Source organism: Heterocephalus glaber, unplaced genomic scaffold, assembly GCF_053883595.1.
Source record: "Heterocephalus glaber isolate CG9 unplaced genomic scaffold, H.glaber_assembly_v1.0 deba00001662, whole genome shotgun sequence".
NCBI classification, from domain to species: Eukaryota; Metazoa; Chordata; class Mammalia; order Rodentia; family Bathyergidae; genus Heterocephalus; species Heterocephalus glaber.
In genome coordinates, this window is record NW_028258403.1 from 5648273 (window position 1) to 5674259 (window position 25987).

Consider the following 25987-nt stretch of genomic DNA (forward strand, 5'->3'; position numbering starts at 1 on the left):
TGGTCTTTTTTTTTTTTTTTTTTTTTTTTTTTTTTAGCTTCAGAGTCAATTAGGGTGGAAGTGTTTGTGGGGTATGGCTGCTGTTAAGGCCTTGATAGCACCTTTTCAAGATCACCTGGCTCAGGCTGTTCGTGCACAGATCTGCACTGTGACAGCAACTTACATATATTGAGTGCTTGTCCTGTGCCACCGGATACTGTTCTAGGTGCTTTCTAACCTTGTGAGGCAGATAATATTAATCTCCATTTTATAGATGAAGAAAATGAGGCACAGATTGGTGAAGGTCATGTGCACTGACGGTCAGGTGCAGGTGCTGAGAGGTTGGATCTGAATGGGGTCTCCTGTACCCACTGTCTCAACTACTATACACACTGCCTCTCACACAAGTATATTCATCTTGTTAGAGTTACCCCACCCGCCCCTTAATGTATGGCCTCTCCTTTGATTAATGCATTGTATGGTGTCAGTTAAAATTTCCCCATTTCAAGGTAGTCCAGATTAAGATAATTCTCTTAAAATCATCTTGATTTACCACTGTTGGGTCTAAGAATGATTTTCCTGGTCCTGTTAAATTTTGACTCAAACGATATACACTTTTCCCCCAAGGGTACTCTTTTTTAGATTGTCACAAATTTGTAGATGGTAAAAGATGAAACAGCAGTGATTGCAATCACTGGATTGTGAAAGACCTCACAAACCACGTTAAGAAATGTAGATTTCTTTCTGAAGTCCACTGGGAGACACTAAAGGGCTTTAGGCAGTGCAGTTCATTTAGGTAGATCACTATGAAAACTTCCAAATGGAGAAAGCATTGAGAGGGGGAAAACTAGAGGTCAAGGGGGCAGTTAGGAAGCTTTGATAGAAATCTAGCTGAGATAATGGTGTTTTGAGCCAGTGTGGATGGGAAAGCAATGAACAGAACCACTGGATGTGAGTGTCTGGATGTGGCGGTTGTGAGAGAGGGGTGGCTGAGGAGAAGGGATGGTTTCTGGCTTGCAGACAGGAAAGTTCCACATGTACACAGAAAGAACAAGGGAGAGAAATGATATAGTGAGCAAAGCCTTTAAGTTCAGATTGTAGCATGTTGACTTCAAGATAGTGTTATGGGTTATATCTAGATGTCCTCCAAAGCCTCATGCACTCATAGGTGGGGCTTTTCAGAGCTGGCTGGATCTAGGGCATGTGATACTAGGATTAAGGGTATGTGGTACTAGATTAGTTCACTGACTGGAATTAGCATAATTCTGAGAGACATCACCCAAAAGCATGGCAGCCTGGATGGTTTAAAAGGGAAAGGCAGGCTGGCTGTCTGCTGCTGCTTCTGTTGCCTGCTTGCTGCCTTCTGCCTGCCATTCCATGAACTGTTTCTCCTCTGTGATGCTTCTCTGATGTGCCACCCTGCCTTGGAGCCAGCTGACTATGGATTAAAATCTCTACAAGCTGTGAGCTGAAATAAACCTTTCCTCCTTTAACTTTGGGTGTTAGTTATTTTGTCTTAGCAATGAAAAAAGTAACTAAGACATTTAATATCCAGTGTGTGAGGAAATAAGGGAAACCTGTATTTAAGAGAAGGGCAGTAGTGGGGAATTCTGAAAAAGAAGCTGGGCCTGGGCAGGGAGGTGGTAGAAAAGCCCAGGGAGTACACAGTGGGGACATGGCGGGCAGAGACTCCTCCTAGGAGGGCCTGGGCAAGAAGGTCAAATGTTAGGGAGAGACTGAGCAGCAGGAGGAGTAGGAAGTATCTGTGGACTTTAGTAACAGGAAACTGTGAGTGATTGGCTGAGGGCAGCTTAGGTGGAGCAGTGGAGGCCAGAGTTTACCAGTGACTAACAGGTGAGCAGTTAGTGATATTTTTGTTAAGACATTTGATCTAAGAAAGAGGTGAGATGCAAGGGCATATTGAGCTGAGGACGAGTGTCTCCATGTCTACAGCTACTGCCAAACCTCTTCTTTTTGCTTTTAGATTTGAAAGTCTTGAATATTAAAGTTTAAGTGCTGAAGGGAAGGAGTGAGTACAGAGAAAAGTAAAAGTGGAGAGCATGTTTGAAGGGAATGGGCTCCGTGGCTTGCGGATGAAGATAGCCACCTTGACCAGGGGGCGACTTCAGCTTCTGCTGAACCAGACAGGAAGAAGCAGAGATGAGAAGGAAGGTGAGTTCGTGGGTGATGGAGGGAAAGGTTCCTGCCAGGGGTGCTGGTTTTGTTCAGTGAAGTAGAAAGTGAGGTGTCTACTGTCCATGGGGCCAGTGCTGCAAAAGGTTGAAGTAGAGGACAGAAGGCCACATTTGGATTCTGGGGAAGATGAGGAAAGAAACTGGCAAAGGAAATCAGAGAATTGCTTGGAATATGGAGGATGAGATGTGGCAGGAGGTTATGGATTTGGACCCATGGGGAATCTTTCATCAGTGGAACTTTTCTCTGTCATAATAAGCTGCCCGGGCATGGGCATAGGCAAGGTGGGCAGTTGAATTCTACTTTTAGGATCCTCAAAGTCTGAGCAGCTTCTGGCACCTGCAGAGGAACACTCACCACCACTTGTGATTTATTTATTATTTAATCTCCGTGTTTCACAAACCTTCTTAAGCAAAAACTGTCTAAGCATGTAAACCCTATTTAAATAACGAACAAACTAAACAAGTCAAATTGTTTTAACGCTGATTACAAATTTAATCAAATCCTCCTAAACATTTCAATTGACCCTGCAGTCTAATATATCAAGTCCACTAAAAGGTTCATACATTTCAGTAAATCAAAGCCATCATTACAAAGATCATACAAATTTTAAAGTATACTTAAGTCCATTATAAAAGTGGGTGTTGACTCTAGAGATGGATACTATCTCACTTCAGAACAATTCTTGAATTTGGCTGTCAGACAGAAGAACATCATCTCAAATCAAATCAGTGCTGATGAAAAGTTAGAATAATCAATGAATTCTTATTTGGAACCTGAAAATAGATTTGATTTTTAAGATGATTAAAATCTGAGCCAGTATGTATCTGGCATATCATAGGAATTTCCAAGCTGCACATTTTCCATGCATTTAGTGCATTGTACTGCATGCTTTTTCTCTAGGAGGTGTCATCTGTGAGTTAAAGACTGTGATACACAGATGCATCAGACATGTCCCTGTCCTAATCCCTAGAACCTGTGAATGTGTTATTTTATGTGGCAAAAGGCATAAAGAACTCAGGTTATGGACTTTAAGATAGGGAGATTATTCTGGATATTGGGGAGGGCCCAATTTAACCACATGAATCCTTAATCTCAGAGAACTTTCTCCATTTAAGTCAGAGAGATGTGGCAGAATGTTGGGTCAGAGGGACTCAAAGTTTGAGAGAGGCCTGGGCTGCAGTTGTTGCTGGGAAAGTAGAGGAGTCTAGGAATCTCAGTTCTATAACCACAAGAAACTGAATTCCAAATGAGTTTGGAAGTGGATTCTTCCACCCTAGGAAGGAAGGCAGCCTTGACTACTACACCTTGCTTTTGACTTTGTAAAACCTTGAGCAGATAATCCAGTTATGCTCTGCAAGACTTCAAACTGCTGAAACTGGTATAATAAAAAGATGGTGTTTGAAGCCACTGACTTTGCTGTAATTTGTTACACAGCAATAGAAAGCACTACAACTTTATTATCAATATTAACAAATTGATGTAGCATAATTACATTTCAAAAAATTTTTAGTCACCCAATATCCCTTCTTCCTTTTTTCCTATGTTAGTATATGTGCTGTCAAAGCGAGGACTCTTCCTTTCTTCCTTAATGGCTGACTCACAACTGGACGTGGCTGCAGGAATAAGGACTATATTTCTTATCCTATCTCCCTGGGTTGGTGCCTGAACTGCCTGAACCCTTTTTTTTTTTTTTTTTTTTTGGTACCAGGGATCGAACTCGGGTCCTTGTGCTTGCATAGCAGGCGGTGAAACCACTGAGCTAAATCCCCGGCTCTGCCTGAACTCTTTATTTGCAGATGAGACACATATAATCTATTTTGTTTAAGTTGTTCTTTTACACACAAAAACGTTACATACATGGTGGTGGTGGTGTGTATTGCTGGTGCTTGAACTAAGAGCCTCATGTGTGCTTAGGCAGTGCTAGGCAAGTGCTCTATCACTGAGCTACATCCCCAGCTCTATTTTTTTATTTTTGGTACCGGCGATTGAACTCAGGACCTTGTGCTTGCGCGGCAGGCACCGGAACCACTGAGCTAAATCCCCGGCCTTCTATTTTTTTTTTTTTTAAACCATAGATTTACATTGGAATTTCCAATTTAATGTGAACATTATTAAATTCTTTTTGTTTGACTGTAATATGTAATTTCACATATATTTTCTCAACAACATACCATACCGGCTTGTATCTGTAGCCCTTGGTTCAAACTGCATCCTCTCTCTCTAGTGAGCCTCTGGTGTCTTATCTACTACTGTTCACTAGTTAATGTATTGATGGATGCATCCATGATGGATCAATGGAATGGTGGGATAGGAGACAGAGAATTTATGATACTGGCAGGTGAGCAGTTGAAGAGATGAATCATGGAATTCCAGGTACTAGGAAGCTTAAGAAGGAGAATATGATAGCACAGATGAGGAGAAAGCAGCGAGGTGTTGGGGACAGGCTGGAACAGGTACAGGGAAGGTGACTCAGTGAGAAGCTCAGTGGAAGAGGTGGCAGTAAGAATGTGAAGTGATCGAAGTTGAGACTTCTAAAGTAGAGCAGTTTCAGGAGATGGCTAAGCAAGAGGACACATGGTCACTGAAGTGTTCTGTGGTCCCTGTGTGACCTTCGACTCCCATCTCCAGCTCTGTACACCAGCTCTCAGCTCTACTGTGGCTAGAGCAAACACACACCCTCAAGTCTCTGGTAGAAGGTAAGGACAGAGTCCATCTGGGATCTGGCACAAATGGACAGCCAGGATCCCTGCTTCTGGTATATACAAGAGTTTATCAAAATACACAGTCAATTTTGAATTTAAAAATATTATTGCAGTAAATCATAACATATCCCATTGTCCTCCCTACTTTCTGAACCAGTTCCGAAAAAGTCCTCTTTCTTGAGTGTCTTTATGGGAGGTGATTAAAAGTACGGTGAATGCTGCCACCTAGTGCTGGCCAACGGAAAGGCAGGCTCGTAAAAACTGTCCTCATCCTCCATGTTCACCGAATCTGGCTCTAGGCAACTTCTGCCTCTTTTCCATAGTGGAAAATACGACCATGAAAAGTAAATGTTTTGAATCAATTATTTAGGACATCAAGGTAGCCATGAAGTGCAACAAAGGACACTCACAAAAGAGGACACCCAGAACTGCTTCAGAAAGTGGCAAGAATGATGGGCTAAGTGTGTTTGCTGTGTGTGTGTGGGGTATTTTGAAGGGGATTAATAACAATGTGTCTTTTACTGTGATAATTAAAAAAATTAAACATTCTCCATATTTTATGATCATATCTCACATGTAGAATATGCACCAGCTAAGCATATGCCCCCTTCGTGCTGCAGACTCTGGACTGCTCTGTAGCCCTACCCACACTTCTGCTGGAGGCTGAGCCTCCCGCCCCAACCATACGGTGGCGTGGGCTGAGATCCACAGTGCTGGCGCTGCCCACAGGAAGGACTGCAGGGTTCTCTGAGGCTGGTCCATCTGGGCCCTGTGGGAGCCTGTCCAGGCTTACCTTTGCCACCTGTCCCCAAATAGCACTGAGCATGAAGCTGGGATGGGAGAGCAGGAGAAGCAGGGAATGCAAAGTAGTGCTGTGGGCCTCCGTCCCTGCCAAGCCTTGCCCTGGGCCTAGGGCTACAGCACAGAGATGCAGTGGGAGGTTGGGAGGGAACCTGTGCATGGGAGTGGGGTGAGAAGGGCCAGGCCAAGGGATCCCACAGCTCTTCTCTTCTATTCTCTTCTCTGGGTGTTTGGCATGGGGTCTCATGCAAGGTGGTGGGATACAGGCAACCTGCATGATGTCTTTCTTGTCCCAAGGATGCTGTCTTGGGCACAGGGAGGGTAAAGGCAGTAATTAGGGGGTACATTTCTGTCTTTGAAAGGCGTGAGCCCTCAGAGTGGGAAGATGAGGAAGCCAGAGAAGCTTGAGTATTTCCAGCCACCCAGAAGATTCCCCCGACGCAGACGCAGGGACACCCGGTCCCCAGGGTCCAAGGGAAGCAGCACAGAGCTGGTGGCTGCCTCCCGGGTCACATCAGGGTCGTTGGCAAAGGCTGAGACAACGGGCCATGTGTTCAGCATCAGGCTTACCTGGAGAGGGGAGCCCAGTTAGTGCCCATTCATCAGCCCTTAGCTTAGGACCTTCACTTTCCCAAGGGCTTCCTCTAGGGAATCTGGGTGTAATGAGCTCTCCAGGTGGGCTGAGGGGGGCGGGCAGAGTTTGACTCTGCACATCCTCCCCTCTCTAGGCAGGACCTTCCTCCCATGCTCCTGGCCCCCAGGACACAGGTCAGTGGAAGCTGAGCACTGGGCTCTGCTGATACTTCCTCCCTCCCCTCTGGAGCTGGGGATGGGAGCTGGGGCCCAAGTTCTCATCACCTGGACGGTCTGCCGGTTGTACACCTTCACCACATGGAACCGGAAGCTGTAGACTCCCCGGACAGGGGCCACGAAGGAGCCTGAGGCCCTGTCAAAGCCGCCACCCTCATTCACCAGGACCTAGGGGAAGCAGATCCTGCTTATGGGGCTGAGGGATGCCTGTGGCTTATCAGGGTAGCACTAGGCGTGGGGCAGGGGAAAAGTAAAGAAACGGAGGGTGAACAGAAGTGCAGTATTCAAAAGTATTGGTAAGAAAGGGCAAAGTTTGTGTGTGAGTGTGTGTGTGTGCGCGCACACGTGCGCTAGCACACTTGCCTAAGGGAAGTGAAATGATCAGTGGCCGGCCATCTTAGGGGAAAAAGTAGGGATTTTTTTTTTCCTTTTTTTTCCCCTGGTACCAGGAATTGAACTCAGGACCTTGCTCTTTTGAGGCAGGCGCAGTGCCACTGAGCTAAATTCCCAGCCTGGGAGCTGTTTTCTTAAAGTCGGAGGGACAGCAAAGTGGAGTTGGACAGTCAGTTTTCCAGGTCCTTAATAGGTCCCCTGGTCTGGGGCGGGGGGATTACCTGGTCAAAGTAGATGGCGCCACTGGTGCCGTTGCCGGTCTCTCCTGCTGGCTCATGATGATGGCTCCGGACTGCAGCAAATGCCACTCTTCCGTGGGGTGCCTCTCCCAGAGCTGCGCCCCCTGGGCCCCCTGCAGCAGCTCGGCCGGGCTCACAGACCACCAGGCATTCGCCCTCCAGCAGGACAGGCTCCGACCCCTCCTGGGCCCAGCCAGCCCTCACAGCTAGAAGCACTAGGGCCAAAGGCAGCCCCAGGCTGTGTAAGGGACTTGGTAGCTCAGGTCGTGATGCTCCCAACATGGCTGAGTGCCCTGCCAGCCTCTAGTACCCCGGCCTTCTGCCCCTTTTCTGCTGCTTTTGGTTTCCACTCTGCCTCGGCTTTCACCACCCTTCACCCAACTCCACTGCTCTCTCTCTGGTCTCTGTCACCTGGCCTGGGCACCTCCCTCTTCATACCTCCCTAGGTCCCAGACTCTGCCCTGCCTCCCACTCAGTTACTCCCGCTGTCACTGCAGTTCCCTCCTTCTTGGCAGAGCATGAAGTGACAGCAGTTGGGCCCTGGGAGGGAAAAAAGGAATGAGGACGGGACAGGAGGGCTCATGCAGAGATCCAGGGTCAGCAGAGCTCCAGGGCAGCCCTTCTGCCCGGGGTGGCACCCGAGGCTGGTCCTGGTGCCACAGGGAACTGTGTGTGTGTGTGCGTGGTGTGGCGTGTATGTGTGGTGAGGTGTGTACGTGGTGTGATGTCTGTATCCTGCAGGCCCTTCCTCCTTCTCATGCCTCTCCTCTTCAAACTCCCTCACACATCCTCAGCCATTCTGAGATGTTTCCATTTGTTGGAAGAGGGGGTGCCCTTGTCTTTCCCATGATTGTTTTGGTGCAAAGTGCTTGGGTCAAGAGGGTCATTACCCTGTGACCCTGGACCAATCCCTTTTTCTCTCTTTGGTCTTCCACACTCTCACACGAAGAGGTCAACTTCCAACGAGTGACCCCTCCTCCCCGAGAAAATAACTGCGCAGAGCGCCCAGAACTCCGGGGCCTGGGATCCCGGGCGAGCGCGGGGCGGAGCCGCGGGCCGGCGCCACACCGGGTGGGAGGGAGCGCGCAGCCGGGCTGGATCGGAGGCCGCACTGGCCCTGCCGGGGAGGAGCTGCTCTGGCTCCGCCCCAGGCCAGGAAGTGACTCAAAACACAGTTTGAGATGTAAAGAGAGGGCCCCGTTGGGTGAGGAGCCCGGAAAGGCCCGCCTGGATTCGGGCCCCCTGCCCTTGTCCCCAGGGCCGGGGGCACGGGCGAAGCGGGGTCCCGGGATCTCCTGACCAGCCGGCGGCCCAGGCGGGTAGGCGCGCCCGTCCTCGGCGCCCGGGAGCGGGAGACTGCGGTGGGCTGCGCGGCCCAGCTCGGGCCTGAGGCCGCGATCGGCTGTGGGCGGGACAGTCCCGGCCCCCGGGCCCGGGTGGGGCGCCTGGCTGAGGGAGCGGGCCAGCGACGCCCCCAGCAATGCCCGGAGCGGGGGAGGCAGGGGTGGGCGTGGCCAGAGCCTCGGAATGGGCGATCCGGGGCCCGCGGGACAGTCCAGTTCACGCTCCTGGTAAGGATTCGTCTTGGAGAGGCCGTCTTGGACCCGAAGGTTGCTGAGTTCCCGGAGGAGACTCTTCTCACCAGTCCACTTCTTGTGGTTTGTGGTTTCCAGACCGGGCTGGAGCCCACTACCCTTTTTGCTCCGGTCTGTGGTCCTTTTTCCTACCATCTCTTTCCTCTTCGGGAGAAGAGGCCTGCGTTCCGAGAATCTGACACCTTCCCTACCACCGAGATGGATTCAGATGCTTGTTACCTCCTGGGGTTGTTTACCAGAAACGTAACTAAGTGCGACCTGTTGATTGTGGGTGTGGGCCGGGAGGTGAGGATTTGGGTTGCGGGGACTATGAAGCTCACAGTTGCCTTCTCCTCTTCCAGGACTAGGGGAAGAAGCCATGCCTACTTGGGGGGCTGGCTCCCCGACTCCTGACCGCTTTACGGTGTCTGCGGAAGCAGAGGAGAAGGTCCGGGCACAGCAGAGCCGATTGGAGCGCATTTTCAGCGTGGGGGTGAGCGTCCTCCCCAAGGACTGTCCGGAGAACCCCCACATCTGGCTGCAGCTGGAGGGTTCCAAGGAGAACGTCGGCCGAGCCAAGGTGAACTCCTCTCTCGTCCTTCCAGGGAGCCAGGAAGCCCTCCCCCTGGAGGCAGAGCAGGAGGAGGGGCCTGGGAGGATCTCCACTGTTTGGTTATTTCACTGGCGGGGCAGCCTCAGTGCCCTAAGCATTGAGGGACTTCTCTCTCTGTGTTTGTCTGGAGTTTTGGTTTCATTTCTGCTGTGACAGCCTAGCTTCTGTCTTGATGAATCATTGTGTGCTTTTTGGGAGGGCAGAGATAATCCGTTGAGCTAGTGGCCCTGCCAAGGAATTCACGGGGGTGGGGTGGGAGGAGTGGTGTCAAGCAAGGGTTCTAGACTGACTCCACCACCTGCCAGTCTTGAGATCCGAGTTTTAGTTTCCTTATCTATAAAATGGGAATAGTAGCATTATCCACCTGGATACTCCAGGCATCCTGGAGCTCGGGGTGGGGGGGTGGGGGAGCAATGACCTGGAAGGGGATGGCTTCCAGCAGTTTCCTTTTTTGACCTCCTCCCAGGAGTACCTGAAGGGTCTCTGCAGCCCGGAACTGCAGAATGAAATCCACTACCCACCCAGACTGCATTGCATCTTCCTGGGAGCCCAGGGGTTCTTCCTTGACTGCCTGGCCTGGAGCACATCAGCCCATCTGGTTCCTGGGGCACCCGGCTCGCTGATGATCAGTGGGCTAACAGAGGCGTTTGTCATGGCTCAGAGTCGTGTAGAGGATCTAGTGGACTTCCGGCCAGGGTCCTACCCCATGACCTCTCAGAGTGCTGGAGTGCTGAGGGACTTCTCTGCCCTGCTGCAGCCCTGGGAGGATACCCACACAGAGGCCCTGCTGCAGCTGCCCTTGGCTGTCCAGGAGAAGCTACTGAGTCTGGTGCAGGAGGCATCCAGGGGGCATGGGCCATTGACACCCGCTTCATGGGGAGGGAGGAGCCCAGGCCTGTTGGGTGCTCTGCACCAGGGAGTCAGACCTTCTCTGAGTGAAGGTGGGGAATCTCTGGATGCTGGATCTGTAGGGCAGGGAGAATCAAGGGGGGCAAGTGGAGTGAGTCATACTGTGGAGAATAGAGGGAAACAGGGTGGTCTCAGGGAGGTGGATCAAGGGTGGAAGGAGCTCCTTGGGGAAGAGGCCTGGGAGAAAGAAGTGACTTTCAGGTCACAGCCAGCAGGTGGAGGGACAGGGGAGATGGGGTTCCTGAAAGGAATGGCCTTGGGGAAGGAGGGGGTGCCTCAGCAAAGAGGAGGATCTGGTGTCCAGTGTGAGCCTCCCGGTGCTCAGGGCCACTCTCAGAAGGCAGCTCAGTCCCGGGGAGCCTCCCTCCTCCAGCGGCTCCATAATGGTGAAGCCTCACCTCTGAGAGTACCTAGCCCCCCACCTGCGCCTGAACCCCCATGGCCCTGTGGAGACCGGGGAGATCTAGGAGACAGGGGAGATAAGCAGCAGGCTCGAGGTCGAGGATCTCCATGGAAACGAGGCACCCGTGGAGGCAACTTGGTGACTGGCACTCAGCGTTTTCAAGAGGCCTTGCAGGATCCTTTCACCCTGTGTCTTGCCAATGTACCCGGCCAGCCGGACCTCCGCCATATTGTCATTGACGGCAGCAATGTGGCCATGGTGTGAGTACCTGGTGGGGCTCAGAGTCCTGGGGAGGAAGGATGAGACACAGGTCTTTGTCTACCTTGGGGACATATGCTGAGGGGCTGGCCTGCAGCCAGCCTGCCAGACCCCTCCTTTGGGTCCTGAGTGCTGACCCTTTCCCACTGCAGGCATGGCCTGCAGCACTATTTCTCCAGCCGGGGTATTGCCATTGCTGTGCAGTACTTCTGGGACCGTGGCCATCGTGACATCACTGTCTTTGTGCCTCAGTGGCGCTTCAGTAAGGATGGCAAGGTCAGAGGTGAGTTGGGCCTGGTCATCTTTGTCCTGAGATAGACTCTGTTTCCACCTCGAGGTCAGCCCTGTTTATTTTTCTTTTCTTTAATAGAGATTCATTTCCTGCAAAAGCTATACTCACTCAGCCTGCTTTCTCTCACCCCCTCTCGAGTCATGGATGGCAAGAGGATCTCCTCCTATGATGACAGGTACTTGTTCCTCTCTTGGCCCCCGGTTTGATTATTCAAGGAGCCCAGTGGGAGAGTGAGGGAGAGATGGCAGCCTCTCACCATTTGCTCTGTCTCTAAGCTTCAGTGGTGGACAGTTCTTCCTCCATCTGCACTTATGACTGGTTAAGTAAACGTGCCCTGCAGGTTCATTCTTCCTTTATCAAACCAAACAACAATTTAGAAAATACTGGCTTAATGGAAAAGTGGGAAAGCTGGTGACAGGAATAGCTGACAGGTGCCTTCTTACAATCCGAATTTTCAAACATGTAGAGAAACTCCCTCCAACATTATGGAAAAACCAAAGTAAACATTCAAAATAAGTAAAATGAGGAAACACAATCTGTGAATAATAGGACTGTATAAAACATGGTTTATTTGAAAGATCACTGGACTTAGAACCGGAAGATCTGAATTTGAGCCTCAAGTTGCACTACTCATTGAGATTGTATATGAGTCCATCTCCTAGTGAATTAACCTCAGAGTCCTTCTCCATTCATTTACCTTCTTTGTGACCAGCAAAAGAAGATCAAGTGTGTGCTTGCATCACACAAGGTGCTAGGCAAGAGTCCAGTGGCATTGGCTCTTTGCTTTGCAGGCATCTAATTAAGTGTTGCATAAAATCTTACTTCTATTTTAGGTATGTAGAGATAGGGTAAGAATAGTTAGCTACCGTGACAAAGAAAGAATAGACCTCAAAGCTGCCAGATGCTTTAAAACCAAAAAAAAAAAGCAGGGCCTACTTTGGCCACAGTGTGGATGCAAGGTGTGTGAAATGTGCAGCTTTTAAAGCCAATTAACCAATTAAAAATTTTACCACCAAAAGTTCTTTGTTCTTTAGGATACTCTTCAGTTTTTAAAAAATGTTTTCAAACCATAGTGATTATATATTTGTCTTTTCAAATGCTTACCTGGTACCCCTTCTAAGTAAAGGGTATTCTACAAAAGCACAGTTCATTTTCTCCCAGTGCTACTTTGTTTTATATCTAGGTCTCATATTTTCCTCCAAGATATGGAAACTTCTTTCCTTACCAGCACTGAAACAGAATTGAAACTGAAGACTTACACAGTTTTAATGAATTTTAGAGAATGTGTCTGGCAGTTGTGTAGGACCTGGTGAACAGATAACACCATACAAATTGGAAATTTTGCCCGGTAACAGTGATTAAGCACAGTGGTGTGAAGTGCAGGCCGCTGGATGAACACTGCAGAACATACAACATAATGTAGTAGTAGTAAGACATGCTTAACCAGAACATGCCTCTTGGGTCCCACATATATATGAATACCTTTTTATATTATCCTATTAATTTGTTTCCCAGATGGAAACTCAGAGCCAGACACTTCTCACGTCTAAACCTGATTCCTATCCCCTTTATACCACAGTCCCTCAAATACCAACTGCACATTTACTACTAGGTGGATGGCCTTCAGAAGGAAAACAGAATAAGACCAGATTGTTGACTTCAAAGAGCCAAAAGAAACTATAAATCAAATACTCCAGGAACTCGGAGGGAAGGGAGGCCTCCCTTGTCTTGGGTTTTGTAGGAAGGGAGGGTTTGTGAATTGTTGGTTGAGGAGGATGTGGGATGGGCTGAATCTCTTGGTTTCTAAAGCTCTTAGAAGATCAGTACTTACTACTGAGTGCATCCTCCCCTGTGGAATCAGAATTACCAAAGTCGGAGGCAGGGATCTATTTTAAAAAATTACCCTTAGTGATTCTCTTCATCAGCAAGTTTTGGGAAACACTGTCTAGATGGAGGGAATAGTTTGAGAAACTTGGAAGACAGCACAGGGCAAGTCTTAAGAGAGAGCAGGATGTAATCTGATCATTAATTTGGACTGGGGTTGAGAGTACATTAGGGAATACAGGGAGAGATAAGGCTGTAAGGGTGGCTTGGAGCCAGATTTAGAGGGCTGTAGCTGCCAGGGTGGGCATGTGGACTTTACTTGGCGGGTGAATGGCAAGTGTGGAAGAGCTCTGTGTAGGGGAAGAGCACGCTTTCTTGCTGGAGGTCAGGAGGGACTGCAGGGTGGTGAATGCTGAGAGGAGGGTGAATTCTCAGGAGGCAATGATAAGCAATTGTAATATCTGAACACTGTGGTGGTGATTGTGGGACTAAAAGGAAGGGGCAGAAAGGAAGGCTTCTCAGGAGAACGTACTGGATCTGTGGATGGTGGGGTAGGGTGGAAGATGGAGTCAGAGCTAGATCTTTTGCTTCTCAGGAAGGAGGCACAAGTGTTGGGTGAAGGGTTGTTATGAGCAGGTGGGATGCTACTGGGAGGCCACTTTGGATTCATCTTTCCTCTGCCTCCTGGCACCTGTATCCAGTTAGTCACCTGTAGCTGGGTCAAGGTGACATGGAGGGCCAGATCTCCATCACTAGAAGTGGTTGGGGGTGGGGCTTTGGAGAAATGCAGAACGGCTGCTGTGGCTTTTGAGACAGGTTCATGTTGAAGTTGGCTGAGGAGACCAGTGGGATCATTGTCTCCAACGACCAGTTCCGGGACCTGGCGGAGGAGTCTGACCAGTGGATGGCAATCATCAGAGAGCGGTGAGGGAGCTCTCCCTTGAGAATAGGGCACGGATTCAGACCTTTCTCTAAAACCAGCTCTGCTCTGGCCACTGGGTGAGAACTCTGGGAAGGGGCTTGAAGTGGCATCAAGGGATGGTAGCCAGTAGCTTCTGGTGGTGTTGGTCTCAACTGTCTAGGGGTGGACAAGGGCCTATGACCACACTTTTTTTTCTTTCTTTATCTAGCCTGCTGCCCTTCACCTTCGTGGGAAACCTCTTCATGGTCCCTGATGACCCACTGGGTCGAAATGGACCCACTCTGGATGAGTTCCTGAAGAAGCCAGCCAGGTAATGCCTGAACTCTGCAGGGAGCCCCTAGCCCTGTTCTCTCTCTCTGCAGGCCTGAAGACCCAGGTGGGAGTGTGGCCTCAGTTTGGGCCAACTTAATTCTGCTGTAGTTTTGAGTTACACTGGACTTGGCCTTTAAAATCTTCCCAGGTAATCCTGACACAGAACTTCCTAATTGGAAGGGAAATTTCCTGTTTCTTGTTTCTCCTAATCAGTGTGATGGAGTTATTTGGAAGATGGTTGCTTGTACTGATGGCCAGTCGTACTCAGCACGCCCTCTGCTGGACCACTAAGAGATTAATTTAGGACTATATTTTAATAGTGACAGGGTTCCTCTGATTTGAAGTGTGCCAGTCTCTTCAGAAGTTGGTCAACACTGCCACTCTGTGGCCAGATTTGGGAACTTCAGGATTGCTCCCCTGAGTCAGGATCGGGGGCAGTTACATCCAGGCAATGATGAGAGATGAGGTCCACTGAGGTCTAATTTCCCTCCAGCGTGCTCTTGAACTCTTCCTGTTCTGCTTTTTCCCAGGAAACAGTTGTCTTCTAAGGCTCAGCATCCTTCCAAGGGCTTTGCAGGATATGGTAATCAGCAGCAGGGGAGGGAAGAGGAAAAAGGCAGTGGTGGCATTCGGAAGACCCGGGAGACAGAGCGGCTCCGGCGCCAGCTGTTGGAGGTGTTTGGGGGTCAGGATCACAAGGTGGACTTCATCCTGCAGCGGGAACCATACTGCCGGGACATTAACCAACTGTCTGAGGCCTTGCTGAGCCTCAACTTTTGAGCCTTCCCTGCCTGTGTGACTGCTGCCCTGTTAGCCCCAGGCTCCCCCAGCCCATCCCCTTCTGTGAGAGTCCCTGTGCTGCTCAGGCTCTGGCCCAGAGCCACTGTGAGTTGGTTCTTTGGGCCAGGGATGGACCGGGAAGAGGATTCCAGTGAAGGGAAAGCTTTTGTCCAGGCATTTTGGGGACAGGTTCATAAAGTGACCAAAACTCAAAGCAGAACTCAAACCAGCTCTCAAGAGGTTCTGCTCATCCTTAACTTCCCAGTCTTGCTTTAGCACAGGCTTTCCATAGGAAGGGGCTGCTAGAAAGGGTAAGTCATGGAGATGGACCATTGGCTGACTTGGGGTCGAGGCTAGGGTAATCCAGGGCTGGCAAAAAAGCCAAGCCTTTCTCCCCCTGGATGCTGCTCTGGATGACTGGAGGGCCGTCTCTTGGTAGTGTCAGAAGGAATGCTGGGCCCTTGAGGGGCTGTAGTGTTAGGTAGGCTGGGTTGCACTGAGCTGAGGAAGAAGACAGAGGGTGACTGGTTTCAGCTGTGCCTGTCTATGGCTTTGATTGAGCTGCTTAGCCTTTACTTCTGCCTATAAATCAAGAGTAAAAGTGCCTGTTGGGAGGAGAAATGAAACTGTAGAGGAAAGCTTGGAGGACATGTGCTTGGACCAAGTCTCAGGTGTGTCTGCCTGTGCCTGCACAGGCTCCATAATCAAAACTTTGCTCTCATGGAGATGTGGGTCATTCATGTTCAGGTACCAGGCCCTAGATTTTAACACTGTGTCCTCAGAGTAACGTGCCAAATAATGGCTATGTCCCTTTTGGGCAACCCTCAGAACCCACATTTATAAAATAGAGTTAAGTTAGGGTGAATGCATTACCAAAAATACTCTCAGGGTTCCTACAAATGGCAGCTCTCCTGTTGTATCAAGTGTTTGTTTACAGATTAACAAATGTGTCAGGAAGTCCCTGGTTCGGTCCTCTTGCTGAAGCACTGGGAATATTCACGAAATTCATGAAGCCATGCTCTGCCATGATGTTAATGTGATCTGAGCTAACATTTTCTTTACAAAGATATAGGCTGCATAAGGTGAGGCACTTCTGCTTTGTGTGTGTACGTGCGTATGCCCGGGTGTGCATGTATATGTATGGAGATGGGCTATAGAAGCTTTATGTAGATGAAATGGTTATCTGGAAAATGAAGAATCAGAGTTGGAAGGCACCTGATTGGCCACCAGACTAACTCCACTAACACACATGACATCCCGTCTCCATCCTAATTCCTACAGGTCATTGCCTTGTATCTGCTTGAATTCCTTCTGTGCTGGGCAATTTACCACCTGGAGGGTAGCACATTCCTTACAGGGACAGTACTCATTGGTAGTCCTTCCTCTAATGTAGCCTAAAATATGCTTTTCTGTAACCTTTGAGGCTGGTCATTACCCTAGGAACAGTCAACTTCCTAGACTCCTAGGTAAGAGGTAGGATAGGGGCCCCTGGGCTTTGTTCTGTTCGGGCCCTGCAGCATATCCCTGACTAAGATCCTTTTTAGGCTCTGATTTCTTCCCTGGGTAGCAGGGAATCAGGCATGAAGAGCTGAACAGTGAGGAGGGTCCCCAGGTCCCAGTGTCTTTGCCTTTTGGTCTGCTGGTGCTTTTTATTGCTAGTCAGTATTGACCTAGACTGGAGGCATGCATGGTGGTGACCTGCCTGGTCAGGGAGTTGGCAGTGACTCAACCCATAGTACCTTGGGAAAAAAAGGGATTTGGATAATATGGTCCAAACTGGGGGCTGATAAACTACTTCTGGTTAAACTGTAGCAGACATCACAACTTTAGGTCGATGAAAAGGGTCCCAGATGAATACTTGGGACTTAATTTTTCGTGACAGGGTTGATTTGTAGCCCATGATTGGTTCCCTGCCCTTTCCACTCTCCACGATGGTGGATGTATGGTAGGTCAGAGGGATCTCCTGTACTTTTGTGCTGAGGATCCTGGTACATGGAGGTGGCTCCACTCAGATGAGAGGCAAAGCCTAGGTGTTGGATTTGTCCTGCTGCAGCTTGATAAAGTGAGACCAACATCTGGTGGTTTTTTAAATTCACTGCCATTTCGTGACATAGACTGAAGGCTGGCCTGCATGGGACCTCCTCTCTTCCTCTGGTAGCTTCCTGATGACATGTACTCTGAACAGATGTGCAGGGTGACCACAGAACTCACTGGAAATGGTTCATCATTCCTCTTGTTTTCTAATCTTGATCGTAACTTCATGCCTTACACCTGTGATCAGCCCTTTTGGTAAAGAGGGACCAAGAAGGGAAAGGATAAGGAGAGCTGTTGCCTATTATAATTTTAAAAACCCTGTGTTGGGAAAAGAGTAATCTAGAATGACAGTCTTTGAATAAATTCTAGGAGAATCTAGGCCAAAGAGATGAGCTGAAGCCAGCTGGATAATTTATCTTTATTGCCAAAACTGCAGAGCACTCTACATAGCACAAAGAACTAGGGCAACAATGTGACACAGAGAAACCAAACTTGGAAATTTTCTTACATGGACTCAAAGAGGTTCAAGTCCCAACTTGATGAGATACAGCCTTGAGACTGGAGAATTTGTTAAATAAGGTGGAGTGACAGAACAATGGGGAAGAGAGGAATGGGAGAGGAATCCCAAAGAACCAGATGGGATCTCTCAGGTAGAGGACTACCCGAGGCTATTCACAGTATCTAATCAGGGAGCCTCTGTCAAGGGACAGGCCTGGCCTCCTGTCATGAGCTTTTCTACTTAGGCTACGACTTCCTTCAAGGCGGCCTCCAGCTCTGGGAAGGAATATTGGTAGCCAGTGGCCAGTGTCCGCCGTGGGACCACCTTCTGGCCCTCCAGCAGCATGATGGCACGTTCTTGCCCAAAGACAGCTTGTACCACAGTGCTGGGGACAGGGATGAAGGCTGGGCGGCCCAGGGCAGCACCCAAGGCTCGGGCAAACTCAGCACTGGTAGTGGTGGAGGCTGGAGCCACTCCATTGAGGATCCCCTGCACGTGGTTTGCTTCAAGGGCATGGGTCAGGATTCCTACCAGGTCCCTGATGTGAATCCAAGGGAAGAACTGGCGGCCTGAGCCGATGGGGCCCCCCAGGCCCAGACGGAAGGGCAGCAGCATATGGCCGATGGCACCACCTCCACGGCCCAGCACAACCCCTAGAATAGGCAGGTATGTGATACAGGGAGGACCCTCAGCTATAAAGCAGTCTGACTATGTCTCATTCTTGTTTTCCCTTCCTTATTCTCTCCCCACGTGGACTCAGCTTTGTCCCAGAGTTGAGGAGTGTGACTCTTCAGGACTTGCTATTCTCCCCTCTGCAGGCTGTCCAGAAATGATAGCATCCTGTCACTCTCTAAGCTCAGCTTCCCTGATTCCACTCTACCCTCCCCAGCCCAGAGAAGCCATCCCACCCTGTCTGGTACCAAGATCCTTGGTTCTCACCAGAGCGTACCACCACCTGACGTGTAGAATCTCCGGGAAGCCTGGCTACAGCTTCCCATCTGGTCACAAGTTTGGAGAAAAAGTCGAAATCTCCTCCTGGGCTGGCCTCATCATACTCTGCAGTCAGGCTGGGCTGGTAGTAAGCTGTCAATGGAAGAGCACTCGTTTGCTCTTGGTGTCTGTGTCCTGCCTGGCCCTTTGCAGTCAAGGCTGCACTTGTCCTCACCCTCTGTGTCCTTGGGATCTCTCTCTACACCTCTCCCCCTCGAGCTTCTCTATGACCTGACCTGTTCCTTTTGTGAACTCCTTTGTCTGCAGCCTCACTCACAGGCTTCTAGAGTGTAGTGGTTAAGAACAGAAATCTGGGTGCCGGACTGCTTGAGTTTTAATTTCAGCTCTGTCATTTCTTAGCTTTGTGACTTTTGGCAAGTTATGTAACTTGTCTGTTTAGAATTTGTGCATCTTTAAAATGGGAATAATAGTACCTACCTCATAGGGTTGTTGTGAAGATTAAATGTAATATGAATAAAACACTTCGAGTACTTGCTTCTATGTACACTACATAATTAATTATTTGGTCCCAAAGGTGACATACAAAAATTAGGAACTCTGTTCCTAAGGAGCTATGGTGCAGTAAGCAAGGGACTTGGGAACAGGTGGGCTTTTCCCTGGGACTAGGAGCAGCACCCTCCCTCATCTTTCTCTGAGGGCCTCCATTTCTGAGTAAAAATACAGAGGGCAGGAGTAACAAGCATGGATTGAGGACCTAGAAGCTACTATGTCTGGAAAAGATCAGCACTCTGGTGTATACAGCTATAAGGCCTGAGCTACCCTCTCACTGTGGCACCCCCTTTCCCCTGGCTAATGTGAGAGGTTGGTGCTTTAGGGGCATACCTACGCCTGTGACTACAATCCAGGCCTGGGGTGCTTGTGGGGCTTTGGTGATGGCTTTTGCTAGCATTTGGGTGGTCTCCAGGCGGCTGCTGAGAACCTCTTTTTGGAAGGCTTCATTCCACCTACAGGAAAAAATGGAATAAAAAGTCACTAAATACATACATGCACATGTGCCTTTATCCCTGGGGCCTATTCCATGTCAATTTCTAGCAAAACTCGGAATATATCTACTGCAGAAGAAAAGATGTATCTTTCTTGAGCATCGTGTTATTCCTGAGGACTTAAATCAACGGGGCAGGCGAACAGGTGGGCGCGTGGGTGGCAGGAGCAGTCCGGGATATAGGTTTAGTTCTCAATCTGGCAGCTCCATTATCTCTGTAGATTTTTTTTTTTTTTTTTTTGACCGGGGATCGAACTCGGGACCTTGAGCTTTCGAAGCAGGCCGAGGAACCACTGAGCTAAATCCCTTGCAGCAGCTCTATTATCCACAGCTCGCAGGTCCTCATTGGAGTGGACCCTCTACTCCCTCTGCTCTGGAGGATATCCACTTTAGGGCCCCGCTGACCTTCGGAGAGGGTTGAGGATGTTCTCTCCGGCCAGGTTGACCACGGCATCGCAGCTCGGCAGCCCCGACCAGGCGAGCTCCTCCTGCCAGAGAAAGCACGGTGCCCGCCGCCCGACCTGGCCGGCCCCCCCACCCCCACCCCATTCCTGAGGGACCGCCTACCCACGTGATCCGGGCGGGCCCCGGGCGTCGGGAGACCAGGGTCACCTCGTGGCCCCTGGATTTCAGCAGCTGGGTTAGGGCTTGCCCAATGAAGCCTGTCCCGCCACCTGATCGGAGAATACAAACTCTATACTCTACTGTGCACGAAGGCGCTTTGCGTCCCTGCTTGTGGGCCCCAGCTCTGGTGCCATCCCACTGGACTCCACTTCTCCCCGACTTCTACCCCTCCCCGAGGACAGAGGTGACACAAGTCACAGGACTTAGGGGGATTCAGCTTCTTGGGCGAGGCGGTCAAAGCCAGTACCCCTTCGGCAAGGGCTCCCTGCCTTCAATCCCTGGCTAAGCCCGCCCCTCAATCCCTCTTTCTGCTCGCCCTTACCCACTAGCACCCGCATAGCGATCGGGACCCAACGCGCCTGCGCAAGATTTAAAGCCACACCTTTCCCATCACCTCCCGGTTCGACCTTCTGCGCATGCGACTTTTGGGTACGCGCTCCCGTGAACCGAAATTGTCGAATCGAGACGGGGCGTGGCCTTTCCTAGGGACCCGGAAGCGCTTGTGAAGATTGGTTGTAAATTTCCCGTTTCCCGGGGAGGAGAGGCAGAAGGCGGGGAAAGAGCAGGAGTAGGTGGAATGGGGCAGTGCGGTAACAATCCTGCTAAAGAAACAAACCAACAAAACCGTATACCTAAAATTCGAAGCTCCTGAAACCACAGAATTCTGGATGTACACTGAGTTTGGTGGGCCAGTAGCACTACGGATATCTTTCTACTCGACCTATTTTATTTTCTCACTGCTCTAGCTTCTTCCTGTCGGCATTTAAACGTTCCGAAATGTCCCTCAACCTAAAATAACTCTAGCTAATATTCTCTTGCTCTTCACTTTAATAGCCAGACTTTTTTTTCTTTTTTTTTTTTTTGGTACCAGGGATCGAACTCGGGGCCTTGTGCCTGCAAGGCAGGCGGCGGCACCACTGAGCTAAATCCCCGGCCCCCAATAGCCAGACTTTTAAGTGTGGCTTCCATCTTCTGCTTCCCAATTCATCCCATCTGGTTTTTACCTCTATTACTCACTTCCCCACTCAAAGAATACAGGTTTTCAGTGTGTCACCAAATGTAATATTTACTTTTCTGTGTTTTTTTTTCTTAACCTCTTAGAATCACTGGACATTGCCAGTTCCTCCCTCCTTTTGGAAATATTCGTCTCTTGGCCCCAGTGAAAGACACTGTCTTCTAGGCCTTTATCTTAACTTCTTGGAGTCTCCATCGCTTGCTTTGCCTTATTTAAATTCTTAAAATGTCGCTCTTCCTCAGAGCTAGGTCCTAGGACTTCTCTTTCCACTCTGTACTTCTCTTCAGGTTTCTATGTTCTGAATTCAGTTACTGTTGTTTTTTTTTTTCTCTTCTTCTTTTTTTTTTTTTTCCTGTAGACTTTCCAATTCTACACAATTTGGATTGTCTTCTGGGCTCCTGACTCCTATAAAAAACTTCTCATTATATGTTTTGTTTCCTGAAACTTGTTTGCTTTTACTTACTAAGTAATCTCCCCAGTCTATTTCTCACTGCCCACTACCACCCTCATTCCAGTTACTCTGTTTTGTCTAAATTCCTGTAACAGTATCCTGATAGGTCTTAACTAGTTACTTTGTGTGTTTCTCATTTCCAGAGTATTTCACACGTTGCAAGCTAAGAGATTTTTGAGTAACGTGGAAAGAACACTACCGTGGTATATTATATCCTTTAAAAACTCCAACAAGTACAAAATTCCTGAATGTCCTGGGTAAAATTTAATGTATGTCCATTTACATGCATTGCTGAGTTATTAGAAAAATGATAAAGTCTCTAGAGACCAAAAAGCAGTGTTTGGGATTGAGGCTATGACAAGGATTCTTTGCTTATTCAAATTTGGCTCATCTGTTTACTTCATTGTAAAATCCAGTTTTAGTTTATCAAGAATCCAATCCCCAGGGCTAGGGATTTAGCTCAGTGGTTCTGGCGTCTGCCTAGCAAGCCCAAGGTCCTGAGTTCGATCTCTGGTACCAAAAACAAAAAGGACCCAATCCCCTTGATACCAGGTCACCTTCAATATCTCATCAGATCCTTTATCCTCCACCATCTCCAGATAATGTCTGATCATCCTGGGTAGTCTTCAGCAAGAACCCTGTTAGGTTGGTTTAACTAGAAACCCCTTTGCCTCCTGATACTTCCCCAAAACTATAATGGCAAGCAAAAAGGAAGTTGCAGATAAGCACTTGCAGTGTGTTTTCATTTAGAGATTAAAAACTATCAAAACAATGCTCTTTTATTACAGAATAGCATGTACCTGTAGAGGTAGAGTGGTAGTACTGATATAGGTATGATATCAGACCTCCAAAGGATAGTGGGGAAATACAACTTCCAACCTGTTAGATGTCAGACATATTGAGTTTGTATTCTCTAAAATCAAAGAATGAATTCTAGGAACAACAGAAATTGTGTAGGAAATATTTATTGAGAGGAGAGACTTTAGCTCCTGAGAGGCAGGAGGGGTCCCCAATGGGTGGCTGAGAACCCCACTTTTCAGGGGAATTTTTATAAAGCATAACCATGTGGGTACAACGTGGGTTAAAGCTATGATCAACCAAGAAGGTTATAAGTATAGTTGCTTAGGTAATATTGATCCAATGGGGAAAAAGGTCATGTAGCAAGTGTACATGGAAAGAACAAAGAACTTTTCAGAAAGGTGATGGGTCCAGGGGTCTTAGTCACCTACTGAGGTGAGTGATGTCTGTCTAGACTTCTTTAGGCCAGGGATTACCACTTAATTCATACCTTGGATGTATGTAGGCCTGGTCATTTTGTCTCTATCTTGAAGTCTAGCCTCTAAGTGATGTGCCTCCAGTCACAGTTGTAATGTGTTTTTATCTTTTGTATTGACTATCTTGAAGGCCCAGCCCTATCTGTCTATAATATTTCTACCTAACTTAGTGGTCTATAATAATTTGATCAGGGAGGAGGATTTTTTAGGTCAGGTGATGAATACATGGGTGTTCATTTCATTTTTCTTTATATTTTTGTAAGTCTGAAATACTTCATAGTAAAAAGAAATGTGTAGTGGATTTAAAAAATTATAGTCACATTCAAATGTGCAGAAGTATAACTTTGAGCCAGACATGGTGGCTTGTGCCTATAATCCTAGCACTCAGGTGGCTGAGGCAGGAGAATCACCAGGAGTTTGAGGCCAGCCTGGGCTACGTAGTGAGTTTAAGGCCAGCCTTAACTACATAATGAGACTCTATCTCAGAAAAAAAAAAAAAAGAAAAAAGAAAAAAGAAAAAAATGTAGCTTTATTTTCCATACTTAAACACATCTTGCTCATAAACATCTCTTCTTGGTAGTGTAGTACCCAACAAAGGTAACTATCACTTCTAATTTAAAACATCTCATATTCTCAGTTTTCTTTGAGTAAATTCTTAGTCCTTCAGGATGCCTTGTTCCTGTTCTTTCCTTCTGACAGCTGGACACCTGGGCATGGCATGTTCTTGGGTCAGCCATTGTCATCTAGTCATCAGTGCCTGTTCAGAAGGCTTTCATCTCTTTTGGGCATGGGATATTGCCTGCTGAGATCAGCTGAGCTGCAGATGGTCAAGCCAGGTCTCTGGGCATAGTGTTTTGGTCTCTGCTTTTGGTACCCACAATTCTTACCTTGTTGTCCTCTAGGGGAAAAGAAATGCTTGTCTTGCTTTCTGGTCAACAGGATAGAATGTGAGGACCTTGATGAGTCTCCCCTCAGGCGCATCTCTTGACTGTGGGTTGTTCTCCATTGTCATTATTGCCATGCAATTTGCTGTGCCCTGGCACTTGGTTATATGTTGCTGTTAACAAATTAAAAAATATAGTGGTTTGAAACAACAATATTTATTTTCCCATATAGTTTCTGTGAGTTGGGAAGATGGGAATAGTTTAGCTAGGTGGTTGTAGTACAGGGTCTCTCAAGAGGTCATGGTCAAGGTGCCAGCTAGGGCTGCAATTCCCTGAAGACTTGATTGGGGCCAGCCAGAGGATCCTTTCCAGGAAGGCTCCCTCACACACTATTGGCAGAAAATCTTCATCCTTGTTTATTGCTGGTTGTTTATTGCCATGTGGACTTCTGAATATGGTTACTTCAGTATCCTTATGACATGGCAGCTGACTGCCCAGAGAGAGTGATCCGAGAGAGTGAGAATGAGGGGGAAGCCTCAAAGCCTTGAATGACTGGCTTCATCTCCACAGGTATGTGCAGTACTTATACCACAGCCTATTTATTAGAAGCGAGTCAGAAAGTGTGAGGGTAGGGGAATTTGGCTCTAACTTTTGAAGGCAGGAATGTCAAATAATTTGTGGGCATTTAAAAAAACCATCACAAGATCTGTGCAGCAATTAAGGCTTCTCTTAGAAGCCTCCAGTCTCTTGGCTATGCCCCAGAATTGTGGCACAATCCTTGTTCTTTTTCAGATGCTCCCTCTACCCGTCTGTATTTTTGAGCATCTCTGCCTACCTTCCTAGCTGAGCTCTTCAGAGAACCCAGGCAGCATTTATAATCTAGTTTTTTCTCCTCTACTTGCCTTCTAGCTTCAGCATCAGCCCTATACAATGGGCAACTGCTGTGATATCATACTGTTTTTCTTTTTTGTTTGCTGATGTGTGGAATCAATTTTATGCTTCATTTTTTCTTAACAAAACCTTGCTCTTGCATGTAAATACCCCACTTTTTAGGTCATTATTTAGATATGGAAAGAAAAGTTGATTTTGAGGGTAAAAACTGACATTTGTCTTATTTATTTCCTTAGCAGAGAGAAAAGGAAGTACTGAGAAAGGAAGATGTAGTAGATGATATCGCAAAACATATTGATTTCATTCATAGCTGTATGAAGGTGCTCACATAATGTCATCAAGAATCCACATTTTGTTTTTCTTCCGGTACCAAGGATTAAACTCAGGACCTTGTGCTTGCCAAGCAGGTGCAGCACCACTGAGCCATATTCCCGGTCCCAAGAATTCACATCTCTTCATGTGTCTGCTCCTAGGCCAGAGGGTCCCTACTTACTATTCTTCATTGTGGAAACCTCGCTGGGTCTCCTGGAGATGAAGGGACTCATTGTCAATTTAACTACACCCCCCAGTTATTGACAACCTGCTTCTTCTCTCCTGGCTCTGTCTTCCTTTCAGTGAACTGGGGTGCTGGGTTCCACTAAATCAGACCCCTCTTAGACCATAGATTTGTGGGCATGGAGCTCCATCAGTATTGTTATGGAGGTGAAATGGGAATCCTTTCAAGAGCTGTATGCTCAATACATATAGGGACAAAGCTATGATCACAGAAGCCACTGCCACTTCTTCGGGGAGGCTGATGCGGACAGGCTCTGCCTGAGTGTCAGCTTCCTCTCCAAACTCCTCAGTCTTTCATCTTCTGAGGTGGATGCTGTTTACATTATCATCATTTCATATAGTTTCTGATGAGAAGATGGTAGAACTAACCAGCCAAATCCTAATTATGGAGAGAAATGAGAATAAAGGATCCTGAAATACCCCAACATAGGAACACATATATCAATGTAATATGATATGTTTAACTCTTTCAGAAAGATACCTAGAAGAGGGATAGTTGGGTCAAATGGAATTTCCAGTTTTAGTTTTTTGAGGAATCTCCACACTGATTTCCATAGTGGTTGTACTAGTTTACATTTTCACCAAAAATGTAGAAGTGTTCCTTTTTTCCCTCACAGCTTTGCCAACATTTGTTCTCATTTGATTTCTTGATAATAGCCCTTCTTTGTAGAGTAAGGTAGAATCTCAGTGTTGTTTGTTTGTTTGTTTTTGGTACCAGGGATCAAACTCAGTACCTTGTACTTGCAAGGCAGGCACCGGA

At 48.1% G+C, this 25987-nt stretch overlaps 3 protein-coding genes across 6 annotated transcripts in view; 1 reads left to right on the forward strand and 2 right to left on the reverse strand.

Moving 5' to 3' along the window:
• Nucleotides 1-8166, reverse strand: part of Cbln3 (cerebellin 3 precursor) — a 24666-nt gene extending 16500 nt beyond the window's left edge. Inside the window, exons 1-3 of one of the 2 annotated variants that reach the window (XM_004864073.4) lie at nucleotides 7103-8166; nucleotides 6537-6656; nucleotides 2644-6248 (exon numbers count right to left, since the gene is read on the reverse strand). In XM_004864073.4, coding sequence (XP_004864130.1) covers nucleotides 6051-6248; nucleotides 6537-6656; nucleotides 7103-7402 — 618 coding nt within the window. In that variant the 5' untranslated portion in view covers nucleotides 7403-8166 and the 3' untranslated portion in view covers nucleotides 2644-6050. Of the gene's footprint in view, nucleotides 1-2643; nucleotides 6249-6536; nucleotides 6657-7102 lie in introns of those variants that run through there. The other variant, XM_087197036.1, reaches the window with a different exon arrangement.
• Nucleotides 40-19010, forward strand: Khnyn (KH and NYN domain containing). 3 transcript variants are annotated; one of them, XR_015445751.1, is made up of 8 exons: nucleotides 40-2151; nucleotides 9057-9274; nucleotides 9774-10879; nucleotides 11030-11160; nucleotides 11248-11344; nucleotides 13810-13917; nucleotides 14124-14375; nucleotides 14758-14929. XR_015445751.1 is itself a non-coding variant. In XM_087197035.1 (8 exons), the coding sequence occupies exons 1-8, from the start codon at nucleotides 2040-2042 to the stop codon at nucleotides 15005-15007; spliced, it is 2124 nt and encodes a 707-aa protein (XP_087053161.1). In that variant the 5' UTR covers nucleotides 40-2039; the 3' UTR covers nucleotides 15008-19010. The 3 variants fall into 3 exon arrangements, 1 of the variants encoding a protein (XP_087053161.1); XR_015445752.1 differs by having other exon boundaries at nucleotides 13810-13992; nucleotides 14124-14225; nucleotides 14758-14810; XM_087197035.1 differs by having other exon boundaries at nucleotides 14124-14225; nucleotides 14758-19010.
• Nucleotides 17446-20578, reverse strand: Sdr39u1 (short chain dehydrogenase/reductase family 39U member 1). Its single transcript, XM_004864067.4, has 6 exons — nucleotides 20480-20578; nucleotides 20101-20207; nucleotides 19939-20021; nucleotides 19374-19495; nucleotides 18480-18623; nucleotides 17446-18193 (listed from the first exon to the last, which is right to left on the reverse strand). Exons 1-6 carry the CDS (start codon nucleotides 20493-20495, stop codon nucleotides 17781-17783), a joined length of 885 nt encoding a protein of 294 aa, XP_004864124.1. The 5' UTR covers nucleotides 20496-20578; the 3' UTR covers nucleotides 17446-17780.
• Nucleotides 20579-25987: the final 5409 nt, after the last annotated feature.

What these genes read in the sequence shown, in the direction of transcription:
- Khnyn (XM_087197035.1), top strand. Translation starts at nt 2,040, where the DNA reads ATGTTTGAAGGGAATGGGCTCCGTGGCTTGCGGATGAAGATAGCCACC. An exon ending in GGCAGCAATGTGGCCATGGT is followed by an intron (nt 10,880 to 11,029) that starts GTGAGTACCTGG and finishes TTCCCACTGCAG; the next exon opens with GCATGGCCTGCAGCACTATT. An exon ending in TAAGGATGGCAAGGTCAGAG is followed by an intron (nt 11,161 to 11,247) that starts GTGAGTTGGGCC and finishes TTTCTTTAATAG; the next exon opens with AGATTCATTTCCTGCAAAAG.
- Sdr39u1 (XM_004864067.4), bottom strand. An exon ending in ATCCTCAACCCTCTCCGAAG is followed by an intron (nt 19,496 to 19,938) that starts GTCAGCGGGGCC and finishes TTTTTCCTGTAG; the next exon opens with GTGGAATGAAGCCTTCCAAA. An exon ending in TCAGGTGGTGGTACGCTCTG is followed by an intron (nt 18,194 to 18,479) that starts GTGAGAACCAAG and finishes TGCCTATTCTAG; the next exon opens with GGGTTGTGCTGGGCCGTGGA.